The sequence below is a fragment of the Neofelis nebulosa genome, chromosome 6, assembly GCF_028018385.1.
Source record: "Neofelis nebulosa isolate mNeoNeb1 chromosome 6, mNeoNeb1.pri, whole genome shotgun sequence".
Lineage (NCBI taxonomy): Eukaryota > Metazoa > Chordata > Mammalia > Carnivora > Felidae > Neofelis > Neofelis nebulosa.
The window spans coordinates 33,020,712-33,041,364 of NC_080787.1; the positions used below are offsets into that span (position 1 = coordinate 33,020,712).

The 20,653-nt window shown below is 55.0% G+C and overlaps 1 protein-coding gene across 6 annotated transcripts; it reads left to right on the forward strand.

Moving 5' to 3' along the window:
* The first annotated feature begins 388 nt into the window (after window positions 1-388).
* DDR1 (discoidin domain receptor tyrosine kinase 1) lies at window positions 389-19,067 on the forward strand. 6 transcript variants are annotated; one of them, XM_058733277.1, is made up of 18 exons: window positions 389-510; window positions 7,643-7,775; window positions 7,867-7,969; window positions 8,167-8,395; window positions 9,777-9,924; window positions 10,172-10,280; window positions 10,752-10,938; window positions 11,050-11,296; window positions 11,828-11,923; window positions 12,051-12,202; window positions 13,100-13,265; window positions 14,244-14,354; window positions 15,460-15,704; window positions 15,875-16,002; window positions 16,248-16,466; window positions 16,958-17,192; window positions 17,796-17,945; window positions 18,052-19,067. In XM_058733277.1, exons 2-18 carry the CDS (start codon window positions 7,685-7,687, stop codon window positions 18,190-18,192), a joined length of 2,757 nt encoding a protein of 918 aa, XP_058589260.1. In that variant the 5' UTR covers window positions 389-510; window positions 7,643-7,684; the 3' UTR covers window positions 18,193-19,067. The 6 variants fall into 6 exon arrangements, with proteins under 6 accessions (XP_058589260.1, XP_058589261.1, XP_058589259.1 ...); XM_058733278.1 differs by lacking the exon at window positions 389-510 and adding an exon at window positions 2,125-2,235; XM_058733276.1 differs by lacking the exon at window positions 389-510 and adding an exon at window positions 3,566-3,775.
* Window positions 19,068-20,653: the final 1,586 nt, after the last annotated feature.

The window sequence follows — 20,653 nt, forward strand, 5'->3', positions numbered from 1 at the left end:
CCTTAGAGAAAGAAGTGAATTCTTAGGGACCCAGAAGGCAGCCTCCAAAGGCCTGCAGCCAGTCAAGCTAATCTCTCTTCCCTTGCCTGGATTCTCCGCCCCCCCCCCACCCCCCCCTTGGCAGGACCAGACATCCCCTGCTTAAGTAAGCCCTCAGCCACAGCTAGCCAATGCTGCTTTCCCCTTACGCTGCCTCCCTCATCTCCCTTTGTCTGGGGTCTCTTTGTCTGTGGTCTCCCTTTGGTTCAGTTTTGAAGCCCTTTGCCCCCTCCCCTCCTTTCTTTTGGTCTGGCAGCTCCCTCCCTCTCTGCGGGACTGCGGCAGTGGCTTGGGGGAGGGGAGTGGGGCTGGGTTGCCATGGTCACGTCGAAGCCGGCCGCAGCTGGCTAGGGCAGCTGCTCCCAACCCCCGGATGGGCGGACAAAGCCAGGCGTCCTTGGCAGTCCCAGACCTGGAACCCCAAAGGCCTGAGACGGGGGGACTGGGGCCCAGGAGAACCCTGAGCTGGAGGTGAGAGGGCAGAAGCCAGAGCTAAACTGGGACGGCAGCAGTGAGGACTGGAGCTGCGCCCATCCCTCACGGGGAGGGACTGCTCTTGGCTGTTGGTGTGGGAGGGAGGCAGCCTGGCCACTGCAGGAGGAGGGGAAGGATGGGGAGTGCCGTTGGGGACCGTGGTGGTGCCTCAAATGGGCTGAGGGATTAGGATGTCCCCAGGGGGAGGTCTGGGGTCTCTGTGTCCTGTCACCCAGAAACAGGTTTGACTCAGACATTAGGCCTCTGTCTCCCCTGGTCTGTCTCTCCATTGCCCCTTCCTTTCCTAGCTGCTTACACTTGTCATCTCCCTCTGTCCCTTCATTTCAAACCTTAGGCCTCAGTCTCCCTCCTCTTCTCCATCTCTTGGTTTCACTCCAACCCCTTTATTTTTCTCCTTTGCCCTTGTTTCTGGTCTGCCCACCTCTTAGGGCTCCACACTTTCCTGCCCTCTTTTCTGAGTGCCCCCAATGACTCCCTGTCTCCACTCCAGTTTGTTGCTCTTTCCAGCAAACTTACCCCCTTGTGCTGTGTGTGCCCTCATCCCCCCGCCCCCATGTCTTCTCTGATTCATGGTTCCCCTGGTCCTTGGAGTTCCATCCCCACCCCCCAGGCCACCCACAACTGAACTGCCTTGTTTTTCTCCCCATACTATGTCATCTCTCTCCATTCCTTCCACTTCTGGGCCTCAGTTTCCCATTTCTACTTGGGGATATCAAGGCCTGGCTCGTGGTTGCAGCCTTGCGCCCCTGTGCCCGTCAGTTCTCAGTCTTCCCAGCTGCTGACCCGGCCTACTTGCTCCAGAGGCAGCTGCATCTCCTGGGAAGGGGAATGCAGCTAGTGTGTGTGGGACCTTCTGGTCCATCCTCCCTCTCACTGGTCCTGCTGGGCTTCCCTGCGGTGGCCTGAAGCTGCTTCTCTCTCCTACGTGCCTCTCCTCACGTTTTTTGAGCTGTTTCCCTCCTCTCCTTCCTGGGTAGCAGGAAGCCTTTGGCCTAAAGGGGAGGGAATCCTGGATAGGAGGGCATGGATGTGGAAGGAGTGGAGGTTCCTTTGGGGGCTCAGGAAGACATGGGGTTCTCTGGAGTTGGGAGTGATGCAGCAGATGTGGGATGGGCTCCAGGGCCATGCAAGGCTGTGTGGACTCAGTCTTTGGCACTGTTCTGGGGGCCCCTGGATGGCTGGGATTTCCCTCTCTGGCCCCTGGGAATCTCGGCTCAGAGCCCCGCATTCCAGCCGGCTCCAGCCCCCTTTCCGCTGTCACTTGACTCCGCTGGGCCCCAGCCCTGCATCCCTCCCACTCCTCCAGCTTTGGGCTGGGGCGAGGTGGGCATCACTGACCAGGAATTTCTCTTGGGAGAGACCAGGAGGCAAGAGTTTCAGGATTCTATGGTTTCGTCATTCTCCCCAGGGGACCCCTCGGTCTGGCCCCGCCACGTCACCTGGCCGGGAGTGTGGGTCTGGGGTGTGGAATGTCCCAGCGGGGTGTGAGGGGCTGCCGCTCCTCCTTCCCTGAGGCGTCTGGCTGCGGCCCAGCCCCGCTTGCCAGCCCGGGGCTTCCTCCGAGCACAGTCCCTGGAAGGAGGAGCCGAGAGTCGGCCCAGGTGAGGTTACTGGGGAAACCTAGGCCCCGCCCCCGGCCCGGCTCCACCCCCAGCCCAGCCTCCCTGAGGCCCAGACACCCCGGCGGCTGTCTCCAGAGGGGTACGTGCTCTTGGGGACCCCTGGGGATTTGGTCGGACGGGACGGTGGGAAGAGGCAATTCTCCGAGTGACCATGGGGCTGTCTATTAGTGTCTTAGCAGTCGGGCGTCCTTGGATTAGTGTGTTCTGGGGGTTTGGAGCTCTTGCCCATATGTGCCTTAGCCTCTCCCGAGGGCCAACTTCTTCCTGGTAGTACTTTTGTGTACTTATCTGGTTAGGACTTCGTGTTTCTTTCTTGGGACTGTTGTCTGGGACTGCACGTAGGGTGCGAGCTGATATCTGCTGTGAGGTGCAGTGAGGCCGAGATCTGCAATGGACTTAGAGATCTTTCTGAGCCGGTGACATTGATAGGTGGCTGGCAGGTGTGGAGAAGCGGTGTCCTGAGGCCTCTCACCAGAGCTCCTCTGTCCTGCCCACCTCACCCCGCCTCCTTGCATCCATCTTCCCTGGGACTCCTGGTCCTGGTCCTTCTGGGCTGTGTCCGATTTTCTCTTTGCCTCTGTCCGCCTCAAGCCCCTCGCCTTGTACAGGCCTATCCCTGCCAGTGGTCAGAGCCTCAACCCCGCCAGGGCCAGAGCTGACTGGGCCTGAGGAAGGCTTGCCCTGAGGATTCCCGGGTCTTGAGCAGGAAGCCCAAAAGAACCGGTGTCTGGGAGTCTGGGCCCCAGGGTCCTTGAGAGGACTGAGGGGGGGTGGGGTGGGTGGAAGTAGAGAATGGGGCGAAGAGAAAGTGGGGGGCCATCAGGCTCTGGGAAAATCTGGGTTGGGGTGTACAGGACAGGAGGCAGGAGAGTGCCAGAGAGAAGCAAAAGTTGGTGGTGTGAAAAATGTGGGTCTTGGGGGCCTGGTTGGACAGGTGAGCCTGCCCCCTTCCTCCATCCAAACTCCTGCTGCTGGGTTGGGCACCCGGCCTGTGGGAACCTGCTCCTTCCCTGTGCCCTGGGGCTGCCCCCTTCACCTCCCTCTCCAGGAACTGAGCCCAGAAAGGGGGAGTAGGGAGGGGACCATCCCCTCCTGGGGCCCGGATTTGTGGGAGGCCCCAAGCAGGGCCTCAGCTTCGACTGTTCCCTTTAGTGGGGACCGCGGGGGTTGGGCCGCGCGGGTAGGCGGAGGGGGCTGGGCACGCCGCGTGGAGGGGACCGCTGGGTGGTTACCTGGGGGAGGCCGGGACGCATTGGGGAATGCGGGGTGGGCGTGGCAGCCTAGGGGAGCGCGCGGCCGGGAGGGCGGTGCCGGGCGTGGGAGCGGCGGGTACTACGCGGTCCTTGGAGGGGGAAGGGCGGCGACCCGGGCTGGCGGGAGGGGGAGCCGGGCTAGGGGGAGGCGGCGCCTGGGCCCGAGCCGCCCCAGCCCTGGCTCCTCTCCCCGGAACAGGCCCCCGACAGCTGCGCGCGGGAGCCGCCTCCCGACACCCGAGCCTCGCCGGCGCCTCCCCGCTCCCGGCTCCTGGCTCCCTGCGCCTCCCCCGCCCCTCGCCCAGCAGCCGAGGAGGCCCCGCTCCGGGGTCGCACGCAGGGGTCTTCCGGGAAGAGCGATGAGAGGTAGGGGGCGCGGCCGGAGGACCTCTGCGGGACCGAGGGGCGGAGGCAGAGGCCTGGGGCTCCGGGGGAGGCGCGGCGGCCGGGTGAGGGCCTGGCGGCGCTGTTCTTGGTTGTCCAGCCCCGCCAGGCATGACCCTGCTGCCCTCCCTCCCCCCAGTGCTCTGGCTTACTGTCTGAATATGGGGGAAACCCCCTGATCTCCGCGAAAGTGTGTTCCAGCCTTGAGGAAGGACCCCCCCTTTTACTCAGTGTGAAGGAACTGACCCACAGGAAGACAGGTGCTCGTGTGTGGTCTCACTGAATCATCTCCTCGGCCCTCTGGAGAAGTGGGCCTGCCCTCCCACCAGGCCAGTCCCTGTGAGCATCTGCTAACCGCTACGCCTCCACTCAGCTCCCAGTTGGGCAGCCTGCCCCCGGCCCAGCAGAGAGAGGCCCTGACACCCTAACCTGTCAGTGACAGCCTCTGGATGGTCATTTGGTTCTGTCGTGAGAATGTGTCACTGCCCGGTGAGCACCATCCTCAGTGTCCCATCCCCCACTCCCTTCCGCACCCCTTCGCACCCCCTCCGGGTCAGACTTCACCCAGCCTTCATCGCACAGGTCCCCTGCTGGCTGGACCTTCCTTTCCAACACCACCACCGCTATCCCCAGTCAGTGTCTGGTGCTGAGACTGCCTCTTGCCGCAGGCACTTAAGTGCATCCGGAGTTGAGTGCTACAGTGGACCCAGGTGAAAGCTGAGAGTATGGGAAAATGGAGCAGTGCCTCCTTATTCCCATTTCCTTCTGTTCCCCACCGCCTTGACTTCCCTCTGGCTTGGTCATGGTGTGTATTAAGGGGTGGGCCCCAGTGCTCTTGGGATGCTGTGCCTGAGACCTTGAGTGTGTGTGTCTCACACTGTCCTCTGATGGTAGGCTCGTGTGGTGTCTGTCATATTATGCTCACAGGTGTCTCAGGATGGCTATGTTTTGTTTGTTTGTTTTTTTTACAAACATTTTTGATAGTTTATTTATTTTGAGAGCGAGAGAGAGCAGGAGAGGGGCAGAGGGAGAGAGAATCCCAGGCAGGCTCTGTGCTGTCAGCACAGAGCCCCATGCAGGACTTGAACTCATGAACTGTGAGATCATGACCTGAGTCAAAATCAAGAGTTGGATGCGTAACTGACTGAGTCAACCCAGGCGCCCTGAAGATGGCTATTAACTAAGTGATGGGATTGGACTTTAAAGAAGGCCAACGTGTGGATGGAGTTGATGTGTGTGTGAGCATCTGCATTTGCCCCCGCTGGGAGTCCATGTGTGTAACAGATTTATGTGGATGTCACATGTGAGTGTCTCTGAAAGTATGTGGAGAGTTGTCTGTTACAGAGGGGGGTGTGGGTGTGGGTGTGGGTGTGGGTGTGTATGCTACATCTAACCCCAGTGTTTACGGGGCTCTGTCAGTAAGCTCTGTAAGCTGGCATGTCTGAGGTCTGTGTGTTTGGGAGGGGGTGGGTATACAGAGCTGTGTGGGTGTTGTCTGTGGTGGAGGGTGGGGGTGAGAGAAGAGAGGGAAGGACCTGCAGCAATGTCCAGGTCTCTGCTTTGTAATTGGTTGAAATGGGGTGGGGTGGGGTGAGGTTAGGGGTAAGTCTTCTGGGCCTGTTCTTCATGAGTCTGAACCCAGTGAGAGAAATGAGGTGATTGGAGTGTTGGAGGGGTTGGATTGCCTCAGACATCTGTGTGTTTCTCTGCTTGGCTCTGTGCCCTGTGCTTCTGAGCCCGCTCTATTTACCTCTTGCTTTGTGTTTCTCGCCTTTCTCCCCCTGCCTCCTATCCTCTGCCTGTCTTTGTATCTTTGCCCGGGGCTCCTCTAGCTCCGTCTGGCTCTGATGACTCATCTGGGATAGGCATGAAGGTTACCCACGGGAACAAGGGCCCCGCTGTTCCCGAGAGAGGTGGGGGTGGAGAGCGGCACCCAGGAATTCCAGGCCAGCCGCCTGGGACCTTGTAGCCTGCTCCCCTGCACGTGGCTCCAGGACCTCCAAGGGACCAGGTGTGATGCCTCTGGCTCTAGCTCTTCTTTGATGCCTGGGTGCCCCCCGCAACTCAGTCAGCCCCCTCAGCTGCTGCTTCAGAGCTGTGGGGTCTCAGCTGCCTCTTACATTCCTGCCCAAGAGCATTATGGGAGCAGCTGGAGGAGGACAAAGGGATGGGGGAGTGTCCCCCCACTCTTCCTACCTCCTGGGGTGACCTGGCCTCCCTGTCTTTAGACCCGCCCTCATCTCCAAGGCAACGCAGGCCTTTCCTAGCTCTGGGCTTTTCCTTCAGAAGCAGCCACCTTCAGAAAGTGCGACCTTGGGGGACAGTATGTCTGGGTCTTAGGAAGGGAAGACAGAGCAGGGGGAGCTGGAATGGGATGCTTTGGAACTGATGGCAGATATGGCACTAGGGGTCTCGGGATTCCAGGACCTGGAGAACTCAGTGCAGTCCTCCAGGAAGAGGAGAGGTCAGAACAGTTTTTCCTGCAGCTGGGGCTGGGGAGGGTACATACCTGGATTCACAAGGAGATGCCAATTGGAATGGTTTTAGGCCACGCTTGCCACCTGGGCCCTGGTGAAGAAGAGCAGGGATTCTCAAACTTTGATAGGCACAGATCACCTGGGGATTATATTAAAATGAAGATTCTGGGGCGCCTGGGTGGCGCAGTCGGTTAAGCGTCCGACTTCAGCCAGGTCACGATCTCGCGGTCCGTGAGTTCGAGCCCCGCGTCAGGCTCTGGGCTGATGGCTCGGAGCCTGGAGTCTGTTTCCGATTCTGTGTCTCCCTCTCTCTCTGCCCCTCCCCTGTTCATGCTCTCTCTCTGTCCCAAAAATAAATAAAAAACGTTGAAAAAAAAATTAAAAAAAAAATAAAATGAAGATTCTTTTTCTTTCCTTCAATTTTTTATTTAAATTCTAGTTATAGTTAACACATAGTGTAATTTCGGTTTCACGAGTAAAATTTAGTGATTCATCACTTACATATAGCACCCGTGCTCTTGTGCTCATCATTACAAGTGCCCTCCCTTAATGTCCATCACCCATCCTGCCAATCCCTCCCCCACCCCCCCATCTCCCTCCATCAACCCTCAGTTTGTTTTCTATCGTTAAAGTCTCTTTTGGGGGCGCCTGGGTGGCTCAGTCGGTTGAGCGCCGACTTCGGCTCAGGTCACGATCTCGCGGTCCGTGAGTTCGAGCCCCGCATCGGGCCCCTGTGCTGACAGCTCAGAGCCCGGAGCCTGTTTCAATTCTGTGTCTCCCTCTCTCTGACCCTCCCCCATTCATGCTCTGTCTCTCTCTGTCTCAAAAATAAATAAACGTTAAAAAAAAAAATTTTTTTTAAAGTCTCTTTTGGTTTGCTTCCCTCCCTCTTTTTTCCACTTCCCATGTGTTCATCTATTTTGTTTCCTAAATTCTGCCAGTTTGCCTTCCTACCAACAATGTAAGAGGGTTCCCCTTTCTCCAAAATGCATATTCTGATTCAGCAGATCTAGGGTAGGGGTGAGATTCTGCCTGTCTCCTAAGATGCTGGTCCAGGGATTACACTGGGCTTAGTGCGGCTACAGAAGACAGTGAGATTGGAAGGCACTGGGGTCCCCCACTTCTCTTAGAATTCTGAGCTCCTAGGTGGAGAGGAGACCAGAGTTTAGGCCAGTGTTTGGCACATGGGAAACATTCTAAAAATATAGCTGATGCTCTTAAACAATGACTGCTTTGTCACTTTCCTCCTATTATTCCCAAAGCAGCCCATTCTGTCTATTGTTGGCTGTTGTGACTCTGTCTGTTGTGACTCAGTCTCCTTGATTGCCCTTTAACTTACCCTACTACTTACCACTTGTTTTGTCCCCTGCAGAGATGCTGCCTCCACCCCCTTAGGCCTGAGGAGTCAGGAGCTATGGGGCCAGGGGCCCTCTCATCTCTACTGTTGCTGTCGCTGCTCTTAGTGGCAACTGGAGATGCTGACATGAAAGGACATTTTGATCCTGGTAAGGAGATTGGCTCCTGGGTCCCTGAGGATGGGGCTTTGGGAGACAGAGTTCAGGGACCTTGACCCTCCGTGTGCCTGTGTTCACCCAGCCAAGTGCCGCTATGCCCTGGGCATGCAAGACAGGACCATTCCAGATGGGGACATCTCTGCCTCCAGCTCCTGGTCAGACTCTACTGCTGCTCGCCACAGCAGGTACCTGGCACCCCTGGGACTGCTCTGGAGGAACTTTCTGGGGCCTCTATTTGCCCTTCCAACTCCTCTGCCCATGCCAAGAGGCTTCTGGTAGGGCAAATGCCAATGAACTTCCCCACCCCCAATGCTGGGGGAGCTATAAATACAAGAGACAGAGACAGACCAGATGTTCCTTGTGATCTCTTGCCCCGTCCCAGGCTGGAGAGCAGCGACGGGGATGGGGCATGGTGTCCTGCAGGGCCTGTCTTTCCAAAGGAAGAGGAGTACCTGCAGGTGGATCTGCGGAGGCTGCACCTGGTAGCTTTGGTGGGCACCCAGGGGCGGCATGCTGGAGGCCTGGGCAAAGAGTTCTCCCCCAGCTACCGGCTACGTTACTCCCGAGATGGCCACCGCTGGATGGACTGGAGGGATCGCTGGGGTCAGGAGGTAAGGCTGGCAGGGGCAGCCCCCAGGAAAGGCTGGTTCTCCTCTCTTCCCCACTTTAAATGCCACCTGTCCACTGACGACTCTCCCAATTTATACCCTCTCTGGCCCAAGACTTTCCCTTGAGCTGCATCTAGTGTTGCAAACCTGACTACCTTCTAGGCCTTTCCACCTGGATGTCTAATGGGTTCTCAAACCTACCATAAATTTCCCTAGTTGAACTTGAATCCCATTCCCACTCCACAACTGCTCCTCTCCTAGCTCAGGCCAGTTGCTCAGGCCATAAGCTAAGATACCGCTCATTTCTCTGGTCTCTCACCTGCTAGTTCCAAAGCACCAGCAAGGTTAGTCTGTTCTACCTCCATGATATTTCCTAAATCCAACCACTTGTCACCGCCTCTACCTCTACCACCCTAGGCCCTGCTCACACCATCCCCAGCTTAGATGAACACACTGGTCTCCCGAACTGTTTTCCTGGCTCCTCTCTGTTTCCACCTGAGATCACATCTCCACCTAGTGGCTACAGACACTCTACCTGAGAAAATGCAAATCAGATGAGGCGCACTTGGCTTATAGCCCTCCACTGGCTTTCCGCTCTGCCAGAACAAAAGCTGAGCTCCGTCCTGGGTGCAGAAGCTTAGCTTGCCCTGGCTCTTGCCTGTATCCCTTACTTCTCTTTCCTATTCTTGTTCCACCTGGGCCCACTGGTTTTCTTGCTGTTCCTGGAACAAGCAAGGGTTTGTCCCACAGCCTCAGGACATTTTTGCATGCTGTTCTCTGTGCCTGGAAAGCTTCTCCCCCAGATCCTCAGGTTCTCCTTCCACTCAGTTCTCCTCTAAATATCACCTCCTCAGAGAGCCCACCTCCCCCTACTCCAGCTCCACACCCTGCCTCTTGTTCTTCACAGCTGTTTTTCCTACTGGAATCTCAGTACTGCAAGGGGAGAGGGGAGGGACGGATGTTTACCACTGAGAACTTGCATAGCTGGCACAGAGTAGGCACTCAACCAGTGCCTGCTGAGTGAACAGAGAGAATGGGGTAAAGGTGGGGGGAGCCAAAGCAGGGGTGCAGAACTGTGAGGGACTGGATAGAATCTGTGCACAGCGGGATGGGTGGCTTAGAGACAAATGGAGACAGACAAAGAGTCGAGGCTGACACTGGTGGTAGAGGACAGACTGTCAGGCTGAGAGATGTGTCAGAGATCTTTGCTGCGGCCCCTTGTTTTACACATGCCTGGCTGTACCCCATATCCCTGTATGCTTAACACCACCCTTCATGAATCTCTCTGGCCACTGTGTGCTGGGCCAGGGAACAGCTGGTGACTGGGAAGTTAGATCCAACCTGTAGCCTTTCCCACTCATGCACGCTGTTTCCTGGGCAACAGGTGATTTTAGGTAATGAGGACCCTGGGGGAGTGGTACTGAAGGACCTTGGACCCCCCATGGTGGCCCGACTGGTTCGCTTCTACCCCCGAGCTGACCGGGTCATGAGTGTCTGTCTGCGGGTGGAGCTCTATGGCTGCCTCTGGAAGGGTGAGTCATTCAGACCCCCAAGAATTCGTTTCCTGGCCTGGGGCCTGGGGAGTGAGGCCTGGGGAGAAGGGCATCCAGGATCCTCTTTCTCTTGTTGGGAAGCTGTCACTCTGAGTGAGGAAGGGCCTGGCCAACATTGCCTCCTCCATGCTGGTGGGCCTGTGGAAGGACACAAGAAGGGAAATGACGCAGGGGAGGTGGCGGGAGGCTTCCTGCCTCTAACACCTCTTCTCCTACCCTGCCCCAGATGGACTCCTGTCTTACACAGCCCCTGTGGGGCAGACGATGTACTTATCTGAGGCAGTGCACCTCAATGACTCCACCTACGATGGACATACCACACACGCTGTTGGCGGGTAAATGAGGCAGGCCCTGCGGGGCATGAGCCTATGCGCTGGAGGGAGGATGCAGTGGATGTGTTAAGGAGTCTGGGCAGTGAGATGGAAGAAGTGGGGAAAGGGTTAGGTGGGGCCTTGGGGACACAGGATCAGGATTGAGGGTAGCAAGGCAACTACTAGCTCATGTGACACTTTGTGGGAATTAGAAAAAGGCAACCCTTTGCTAATACACATCTGTTGGAAACTGTCACAGTAAATTCACACAACGTAGGTTGAATGGTGCCTCTGAGAGATGGTGCCTTCCTGCAGCTTGTAGCTGCAAAGTACCTTGACAATCCTGGGGTTGGAAAAGAGAGAACCACAGGAAGGAAGTTGGGGCAGGAGGTAGGGGCTGGTCCAGACTGGCTGGGGTTGGGGTTGCAGAGCACTTAAATGGGTGGCACTCTCTTCTCTCCCACCCTCCTCTTCCTTGGCTCCCCTGCTCTCCAGGTTGCTATATGGAGGTCTGGGTCAGCTGGCAGATGGTGTGGTGGGGCTGGATGACTTTAGGAAGAGCCAGGAGCTGCGGGTCTGGCCAGGCTATGATTATGTGGGATGGAGCAACCACAGCTTCCCAGGCGGCTACGTGGAGATGGAGTTTGAGTTTGACCGACTGAGGGCTTTCCAGGCCATGCAGGTAAGTGTGTGCAGCTCTTAGGCAAGGTTATGAGACCAGGGTGGTTGCCCCTGGGATGCTTGCCCAGGCTCTCCTGGCTTTGACCCTGTGTCCCTCCTCCCTTCCCCCCAGGTCCACTGTAACAACATGCACACCCTGGGAGCCCGCCTGCCTGGTGGGGTGGAATGTCGCTTCAAGCGGGGCCCTGCCATGGCCTGGGAGGGGGAGCCTGTGCGCCATGCCCTGGGGGGCAGCCTGGGGGACCCCAGAGCCCGGGCTGTGTCAGTGCCCCTGGGCGGCCGCGTGGGCCGCTTTCTGCAGTGCCGCTTCCTCTTTGCTGGGCCTTGGTTACTCTTCAGCGAAATCTCCTTCATCTCCGGTAAGCCCCTGGTCTATGCCCAATCCTCAACCTCTGGGATCGCCAACCCGCAGTACCCACTCCTGGCACCAAAGTATCCACTCCTGGCACCATGTTTATGTAGCACTCATGAGACTTTGCAAGCAGGGATGCTCCAAATAATTTGAACACCTCCCTTCCCCTTCCCCCCATCTCTGTCTTTTACTTTATGAGCCCTTCACTCATGACTGATATTGAGCAAGTAGGACAGTGTTGGCTGTAAAAATACTGAAGTACTCTGTGCTGGTTAAGAAATAACCTCTTCTCCAGGCTTCCTTATACCCAGCTCCCCACTTGGGCCTCTCTCTGGGAGTCCTGCCTCTCCCCATAATCCAGCACCTAAAAAGTTGACATCCACAACAGCCAGGCCCCTCCCATTCTGATTGGTTGGTACATATACCCAGTGTCAGCCCTGCTCCTGGAAGTAGAATTCCCTAGGTCTCATGCAAGTAGCTTTTCTTTGGTCCGTCTTCCCTATCTGACTCCTTCCTTTCTTCTCTTCCTTCTTTGCAGATGTTGTGAATGACTCCTCTCCAACTTTGGGGGGCACCTTCCCACCAGCTCCCTGGTGGCCACCTGGCCCACCTCCCACAAACTTCAGTAGCTTGGGTGAGCAGCCCTGGGGCCTCCTCCTGGACAAGTGTATTCTGGGCTACTATCCCTCCATGCCCCGCCCCCAACTTGGGTAGGAAGTGGTTCTGACTCTCCAGTGCTTCTGATTCTCTGTCTCTGCCAGAGCTGGAACCCAGGGGCCAGCAACCTGTGGCCAAGGCTGAGGGGAGCCCGACTGCCATCCTCATTGGCTGTTTGGTGGCCATCATCTTGCTGCTGCTGCTCATCATTGCCCTCATGCTGTGGCGGCTGCACTGGCGCAGACTCCTCAGCAAGGTGGGCAGAACAAGGGCAGGGCCCAAGCTACAGGGTGGGTGGGTGTGGGTAGGAGGTGTTGGGGGGTATAGCCTGGAGAGGACAGACAGGGTGTGGGTGTGGAGAGTGAGGCCAGGCTGAGGCCAATGTGTGTGGGGAATCCTGATTAGTTTGGGTCCTGCAGGGACCACAGAACATTGTCTAATTAGAATAATTAGAGGTGGGCTTAGTAAAGAGATAGGTTATAGAGGAGTGGGCAGATGTATGAAAATTAGAAGGAGTAGTGCAATTTCCACAGATCTGTTACCGCCCATAGGCCTGGAAGATGAGAGGAGGGCAGTTGCTGGAAACTGGAGGAGTGAGTCTGGGGAAAGGGTTCCTTGAGAGGGGCAGTGGACTTTGCTTCAGGGACACAGCTAGCCTAAGTACACCTCTCAGGGAGAGGCTGGGAGCATAATCACGCTGACCTCACTTCCCGCCTGCCCAACAAATTCCTCTTGGGCCAACCCAAACCAAGCCTGTTGATACAGTCCACACTGGTCCACCTTCTGTGGTAGAAGCTGGATGGGAAAGGTGGAGAGTGGAGCTAGAGAGGCAGGGAGGAGCTAGAGGAAGAAACCTGGCACACTCTGAGCCCATGTCTTCTTGGCAAGAATCAGTGGTGGTGATATGCATGAAGGTTGAATGATTCCATAATTATCTGGTCAGATTCGGGTTGGAATCCCAGAATGGTACATCAGGGGACTCACTCGTATGCTCTTGAACCTCTGTTTCTTTACCTGTGAAATAGAGTTAATAGTAGATACAACTGTGGGACTGTCGTGAGGACTGAAGGGGAGAAGGTGGGCATGGCATTTAATGAGCTGGAATCATGCACTAAACAGTAGCCACAGTTAACCTTCCCATTCCCATGACAAGGCTGAGCGCCGGGTATTAGAAGAGGAGCTGACAGTTCATCTGTCTGTCCCTGGGGACACCATCCTCATCAACAACCGCCCAGGCCCTCTTGAACCACCCCCTTACCAGGAGCCCCGGCCTCGTGGGAATCCGCCCCACTCTGCTCCCAGTGTTCCCAATGGCTCTGGTAAGACCTGCTTTGTTCTAGTCCCACCACCATCCTCTGCCTGTTTTCTTATGGTATCCCTTTTCCTCTCTGTTCCCATTCCCTTTTCCTGTCTTCTCCAGATTCAACTCATTTTCTTATTTCTGTGCCCCTGGTCACCACACTCTGTGTCACTCCATGTCCCTACCATATAATCTTCCTTAAGAATTTTCTATGTATTACCCATAATCCCTAGTGGCCTTATCCTGTCTCAGTGTCCCATACACATCTCTCTTCTCTATTGTTCCCTCTCATTATGTCTTCCTGGCCCCTCTCCTTTCTCCTAGATTCACTGCATTCATTCCGTCCGTCTGTCCATCCATTATCCATCCTTCTATCTGAATTCATACATCCATCCATCTGTCCATCTTTTTGTCTATCCACCATTTGACCATTTGTCTATCATCCATCCATCTATCAATAAATATTCACACATCTATTCATCCATCCATCATCCATTCAACCACCCATCCATCCTCTGTCTATCCATCTATTCATCCATTATCAATCCATGTTCATCTATCCATTCACCTATTCATCCATCTATCCATCCATCCACCATCCAGCCATTCATCCATCATCCACCTATTCATCTATTCATACATATTCATCCATCTATTTGTTCATCTCTCCATGCATCCATCCATCTATCCATTCATCTATCACCCACCCATTCATCTACTCATATATATTCATCCATCCATTTGTTTATCTGCCTATCCATCCGTCCATTCAACTATTTGTTTGTCATCCATGCATCTATCCACTGATCTATCCATTCCTTCATTCATTATTCATCCAGCTATCCAGCACCCTCCAGACCCTTGTTTTATCCTGTCCCTGTCTCTCAGTACATCCATCCCCATCAGCTCTGGTCTTGCCCTATTCCAGGTCTCCCTGTCTGTCTAGCCTTGAGTCTCATCCCTTCCCCGTGTCTCCCCCCTTTCCTTTTCCCGACAGCGTTGCTGCTCTCCAATCCAGCCTACCGCCTCCTTCTGGCCACTTACGCCCGTCCCCCTCGAGGCCCCGGCCCCCCCACACCCGCCTGGGCCAAACCCACCAACACCCAGGGTAAGCCCCTCTGCCCCTGGGCTTCTCCAGGTTCCCCATACCTCTACTGGGGCAGGGAAAAGTCCTCACATCTTGCACTCCCTCCTCTCCCTGCTGTGGCCTCTTCTGCTCTCCTGAGCTCCCAAGGAGGAAGCTCTTATGCCTTTAGCTCTGTGCTGTGCTTGCTCCTTCTTAAGGCCTTTCCCTTGAGCAGAGGAGCAGAAAGCTCAATGGTTCTCAGCTCTGTCCTCCTTTTCCTCTTCCACCCCATCTTTTTTGCTCTCCAGACCCAGAGAGGAGGTTGCTATGCTGACCCCAGGTTCTCTTGTAACTCCTTCTTTGTTTCCCCTCTCTAGAGCTGCCAGGAGGGCCTCTCACTCTGGGTGCTTGCCCTCTCCCCCCATGTGTTCTCTCTCTGCAGTCCCAGAGGTGAAGGCTCACACCCTGCCCTTCCTGTCTGCTCCTCCTCTTCTTGATGTTGCCTTCTCATTGTTCCCCCCTCCCAGAGCTAAGAGAGGACAGCTCTGCTTCCTCTCCTTTGTCTGTAGTTTCCTTGTTGTGCTGGCTGTGAGGAACTGTTCTCCTCTCCTCCTTTCTGTGTGCCCCTGTCTCTGCTTGTCTTTGAGCTTGGGGTGTTGGGTTAGGGAGGGTTTGGGTAACCACAGCAGGGAGGAGCCAAGGCTGAAAGCAAGGGGGTGTGAGGTGGGTAGAACAGCTGTGAACAGGAGGGGCTGACAGTGAGTGGAACAAGGGTTTGGAAAGTAGGGGGTGACTGGATGACTGGCACCATCCTTCTTCCAGTGGTGGGTAGAGGAATTCCTCTTCCAGCCAAGAGTTACCTCATGGTCTCTTGGGCTGTGCTGGGATCCCTAGAGAATAGACTTTATGTCATTCTTTGTTCAACCATTTCTATTGCCTTAAACTCTGGAACAGCTAACTCTCATCTCATGCCAGCGTCTTCTCTGGTTTGAGGTTGGTGGGTAGAATACCAAGAAGATGGAGAGTAGTCCCAGTCTTTCACCCAACAGGGAGACAGGGGGCCTCTGGGAGCCTGCGGTGGAGAGCCATGGCTCTCAGGGGCTGCTCCTGATGCCTTGTCCTGTCTTCTTTCCCCTCAACTTTCCAGCCTGCAGTGGGGACTATATGGAGCCTGAGAAGCCGGGTGCCCCGCTTCTTCCCCCACCTCCCCAGAACAGCGTGCCCCATTATGCCGAGGCTGACATTGTCACCCTGCAGGGCGTCACTGGGGGCAACACCTACGCTGTGCCTGCACTGCCCCCAGGGGCTGCTGGGGATGGGCCTCCCAGAGTGGATTTCCCTCGGTCTCGGCTCCGCTTCAAGGAGAAGCTTGGTGAGGGACAATTTGGGGAGGTAAGGAAGATCCCTGCCCAACTCTCAGTAGTGTCTCGACTATCTGGGACTCTGATGCCATGCCCATATGTCCCTCTTGGTTGGAATCTGTCAGCTGTGACTGTGTTATTCCAATTGACCCTGTGACCTCAGTGAACTGTGTGACTATCTAACAAATGAGCTTTCCCCAGGTACATCTGTGTGAGGTAGAGAATCCTCAAGATCTGGTCAGTCTTGATTTCCCCATTAATGTGTGCAAGGGCCACCCTTTGCTGGTAGCTGTCAAGATCCTACGGCCAGATGCCACCAAGAATGCCAGGTGAGGAGCAGGCATGGTGTCTGGAGATAAGGAAGGGAGGCCATGAAGAGTGGGGAGTGATCTAGAGACCAACAGAGGGGGAGTGTCTGGGGAAAGAAGTTTCCATCTTAGGCTAATCTCAGCCCAGGTCTCAGTGCCACTAGTGAGTTAGCTTGTCTGCTGGGGTTAGGGTGCTGGTCTACATGAGCAGGAGAGATGGTGCAGGTCAGCCCCTCAGTGTCCCTGCCATCTACCTGCTTCTCTAGGAACGATTTCCTGAAGGAAGTGAAGATCATGTCGAGGCTAAAGGACCCAAATATCATCCGGCTCCTGGGCGTGTGTGTGCAGGATGACCCTCTCTGCATGATTACTGATTACATGGAGAATGGTGACCTCAACCAGTTCCTCAGTGCCCACCAGCTAGAGGACAAGGCGACTGAGGGCCCCCCCGGGGATGGGGAGGCTGCCCAGGGGCCCACCATCAGGTACCCACTTACTTAGGCTGGCCCTTCCCTGAGCTCCCCAAGGCGGTCTCCTCTCCCCTTGTTCCAAACCAGAGGGAGAGAGGGGAGCTTGGGATAGGGAGGCAGGTAGATGTTCAGGGGGGTGGGAGCTGGGATGAGGAACATGTGGCCATGTTCATCTGGGGACTGAGGAGCAAAAGGCCAAAGTTACTATCTTGTAGATGGTGAGGGACTTGGGCTCTGTCAGGCATCCCCCCCCCCCCCCCCCCCCCCGTTCTCTCACCCTTGCCTGAGTCCAGACAATAAAGCGTAGTTCCCTGGGTCATATGAACCAAACAAATGTTGAGTGGGCACCTACCCCTGGCCTCTACATGGGCATTCCATCTCTGCACCAGAAATAGATGTAACCCAGTCCCAGGGAGTGGGCTCCCCTTCCTCTCCTGGGAATCTGTGAGATGGGGATCAGTCTGGGGCTGCCCCAGTGACCTTCTGTTATTGGTTCCCTTCCTCAGCTACCCCATGCTGCTACACGTGGCAGCTCAGATTGCCTCGGGCATGCGCTATCTGGCCACCCTCAACTTTGTGCATCGGGACCTGGCCACAAGGAACTGCCTGGTTGGGGAAAATTTCACCATTAAAATCGCTGACTTTGGCATGAGCCGGAACCTCTACGCTGGGGACTATTACCGAGTACAGGGCCGGGCAGTGCTGCCTATCCGGTGGATGGCTTGGGAATGCATCCTCATGGTGAGAGGCCCTGAGAGAGGCATGCAGGGTGCAGGGGAGGGGAGGTGGGGGAAGACAGGGCATGGGGAGGCCAGGGGAGGAGAGCACAGGCTGCTCTGTGGTCTTGGTCAGTCACTTGCCTTCCCTGGACTGCAGATTCCTCCTCAATAAAGTGAGGGTTTGGGCCAGTGCTCTGCAAGGTTCTTTCTGGCTCTAGGGCCCAGAGAAACTGGGGAGGAGTGGTATGATGGGAAAGGGTCCAGGAGCCAAAAGTGGGTACAAGAGCTGGAGTCTAGGTGGCAGAGAGCAAGAGAAGTAAGGAGAGACAGGAGGCTAGAGATAGAAAGGTGCGAGTTGGGAGAAAATCAGGACCAGAAAATGGGGGGGCAGGGTGGGGAGGGAGGGTGGGTAGAAAAGGAAAGAGGCGAAAGAGAGGACTAGACCCTGAGAAAGAAGGCAGAGCCAGAAGGAGGGAGGAGCAGACTTGTTGGGAGAGGGGGCCAGCCAAGAGGGAGTCCTGCTGGGGTAAGTGCTAAGTGGACACGGGGCTCCCTGTGAGGAGAGGAGGAGGGTTTGTGTGGCCTGATGCCTTTGTCTGCCTTTGTTGCTTTATCCACGTACCAGGGGAAGTTCACGACTGCAAGTGATGTGTGGGCATTTGGGGTGACCCTGTGGGAGGTGCTGATGCTCTGCCGGGCCCAGCCCTTTGGGCAGCTCACTGATGAGCAAGTCATCGAGAACGCAGGGGAGTTCTTCCGGGACCAGGGCCGGCAGGTCAGAACAGAGGAGAGGGTTGTGGGTCTGGGAGGGCCAGAGCCTGTCATCTTGGGGACTAAAGAACATTTGTTCCCTGCCTTTCATCCACCCCACCACAATGCAGGTATACCTGTCTCGGCCCCCTGCCTGCCCACTAGGCCTGTATGAGCTGATGCTTCGGTGCTGGAGCCGGGAGCCTGAGCAGCGACCACCCTTTTCCCAGCTACATAGGTTTCTGGCAGAAGATGCTCTCAACACAGTGTGAATCACACACCCAGCTGCCCCTTCCTCAGGGAGGATTCAGGTGAAGCCAGAGGCAATAAACAAGAGGATTTAACATCACCCCCACTCCATTCCCATTCCCGACCACCCTTCACCTCTGAGAGAGAGGCAGTGTGACCATAGGTGGGCTGGGCCTGCCAGGGAGCTGATGCCTTCCCTTCCTCGGACACACTCTCATTTCCCCTTCCTGCTCCCCTCCTGGAAGCCTCGGCCACCCACCCAGCTGGCCCTGTGGATGGGATCCTCTCTGACCTCTTCTAGTCATCCCTGGGGGGTAAGATGGGGGCAAATGTAGGGCAGACACTGGATAAGGCCTATTGGAGCACCTGGGCCCCACTGGACAACACTGGTTCCTGGAGAGAAGGCTGTGGCCTCCCCAGCCTCTCTTTCCGTCACACACTGGACCCCACTGGCTAATAACCTGGGGATGAGGAGGACAAGAAAGGGAGGATGTTCCCGTGTTGCCTTGTTCTTACTCCTGGAATGGTCCTTGGCTTTGGCTTCTCCCTCCTCTATCCTCTGAAACACTGGACCTGGGGGTGATTCCTGTCCCCTCCCCCCCACCCCCCTCCAGCCATCCCTACTTCCCACCTGCTGTGTTGTAGCTAGAACTTCTCTCAGCCTGTATGTTTCTGTGGATTAAGTACTGGGATTAGGGGAAAAGAGGGAGCAAGGGCCTGTGGCCTTGGGGTTGGACATCTCTGTTGTAGCTGCCATATTGGTTTTTCTATAATCACTTGGGGTTTGTACATTTTTGGGGGGAGAGACACAGATTTTTACACTAATATATGGATCTAGCTCAATGCAATTTTAATATCCTGCACTAGGCAGGTAATAATAAAGGTTGAGTTTTCCACAGCTGTGAGTGGGTTTCTTGGGGTTTTGGTAAAATCTGCTTCCTGTATCCACTCCCAACGCATTTCCTTTCTTCTCCCTTTTTCTCCTTCTCCCCATTCCATTTCCTACTGTGTATTTTGCCCAACACAGTGTTCTGTTGTCTCTCTATAAGCCAGGTTCTTGCCTTTGGGACCTCAGGTCCTACATGAATGTATGAACCTTGTCAGCTCCATTGGGAGCTCTGCAGGAGGCTTGGAGGGGAGTGAATTAGGCCAGGGGTCTTAACCTTAACCCATGGAACCCTTTGGCAGTGTCAAGAGGTCTACTGATTCCTCCTGAGAATTATTTTAAAACCCATTACACAGGGACCCCTGGGTGGCTCAGTCTCTGTTAAGTGTCCAAGTCTTGGTTTTGGCTCAGGTCATGACCTCACGGTTTCCTGAGTTCAAGCTCCATGTCAGGCTCTGCTGACAGTGCAGAGCCTGCTTGGGATTCTCTGTCTCTCTCTCTCTGCCCCTCCCCTATTCATGCTGTCTCTGTCTCTCTCAAAATAAATAAATAAACTTAAACATTATGGGGCGCCTGGGTGGCTCAGTCAGTTGAGCGTCTGACTTCAGCTCAGGTCATGATCTTGCTGTCCGTGAGTTCGAGCCCTGCGTCGGGCTCTGTGCTGACAGCTCGAAGCCTGGAGCCTGTTTCAGATTCTGTGTCTCTCTCTCTCTCTCTGCCCCTCCCCCACTCATGCTCTGTCTCTCTCTGTCAATAATAAATAAACATTAAAAAAAACTACACACACATAAATGTATATATATCACAGAGATCAATTGAGTTTACTAAAATGTTTAAAAAACATTTAACTGTTTAAAAAAACACAGTAACCTACATATTTCTTTTAAATATATTTAATAGGGGCGCCTGGGTGGCTCAGTTGGTTGAGCATCCGACTTCGGCTCAGGTCATGATCTCACGGCTCAGGAGTTCGAGCCCCATGTCGGGCTCTGTGCTGACAGCTCAGAGCCTGAAGCCTGCTTCCGGTTCTGTGTTTCCCTCTCTCTGCCCCTAACCCACTCGCATTCTGTCTCTGTCTCTCTCAAAAATAAATAAACATTAAAAAAAATTTTAAATATATTTAATAACAAGATCTAGCAGCAGGTGTAGTAACTCTTAATGTCTCCAAATAGTAATAAGCATAAGAAATACTTGACACTGGGAGATTTCTATAAAGGTAGTGGGATATGAAAATAGATGTGGTGTCTTAGTGACAAGACCCAGGTCCTACTAATACTACTGAGGGTTTTGCTCATATTCATTCTTGGAGGGAGTGCCAAATTTCAGTTAGAGATTAATAAAAGCAGAGGTGTAATTTTTTTGGGGGGGCCAATTCTAGGACTCCCTTCCAGGGTCTGGAAGTCCCAGGGGGAGAATCCTCGGATTAGGCTGATCAAATGTACAGATGACCTAATAGGTGTGAGCTCTTTGGATGGGAGCTAGAATCAAGAGCCTAAATTATCTCAGAGGTTTGGAAGGATGAGCCACAACCACCGAGAGAGTATTTAACAGAGTTTAAATTGGTTGGGGGAAAAAAAAATCACTTGCAAGTATTGGAC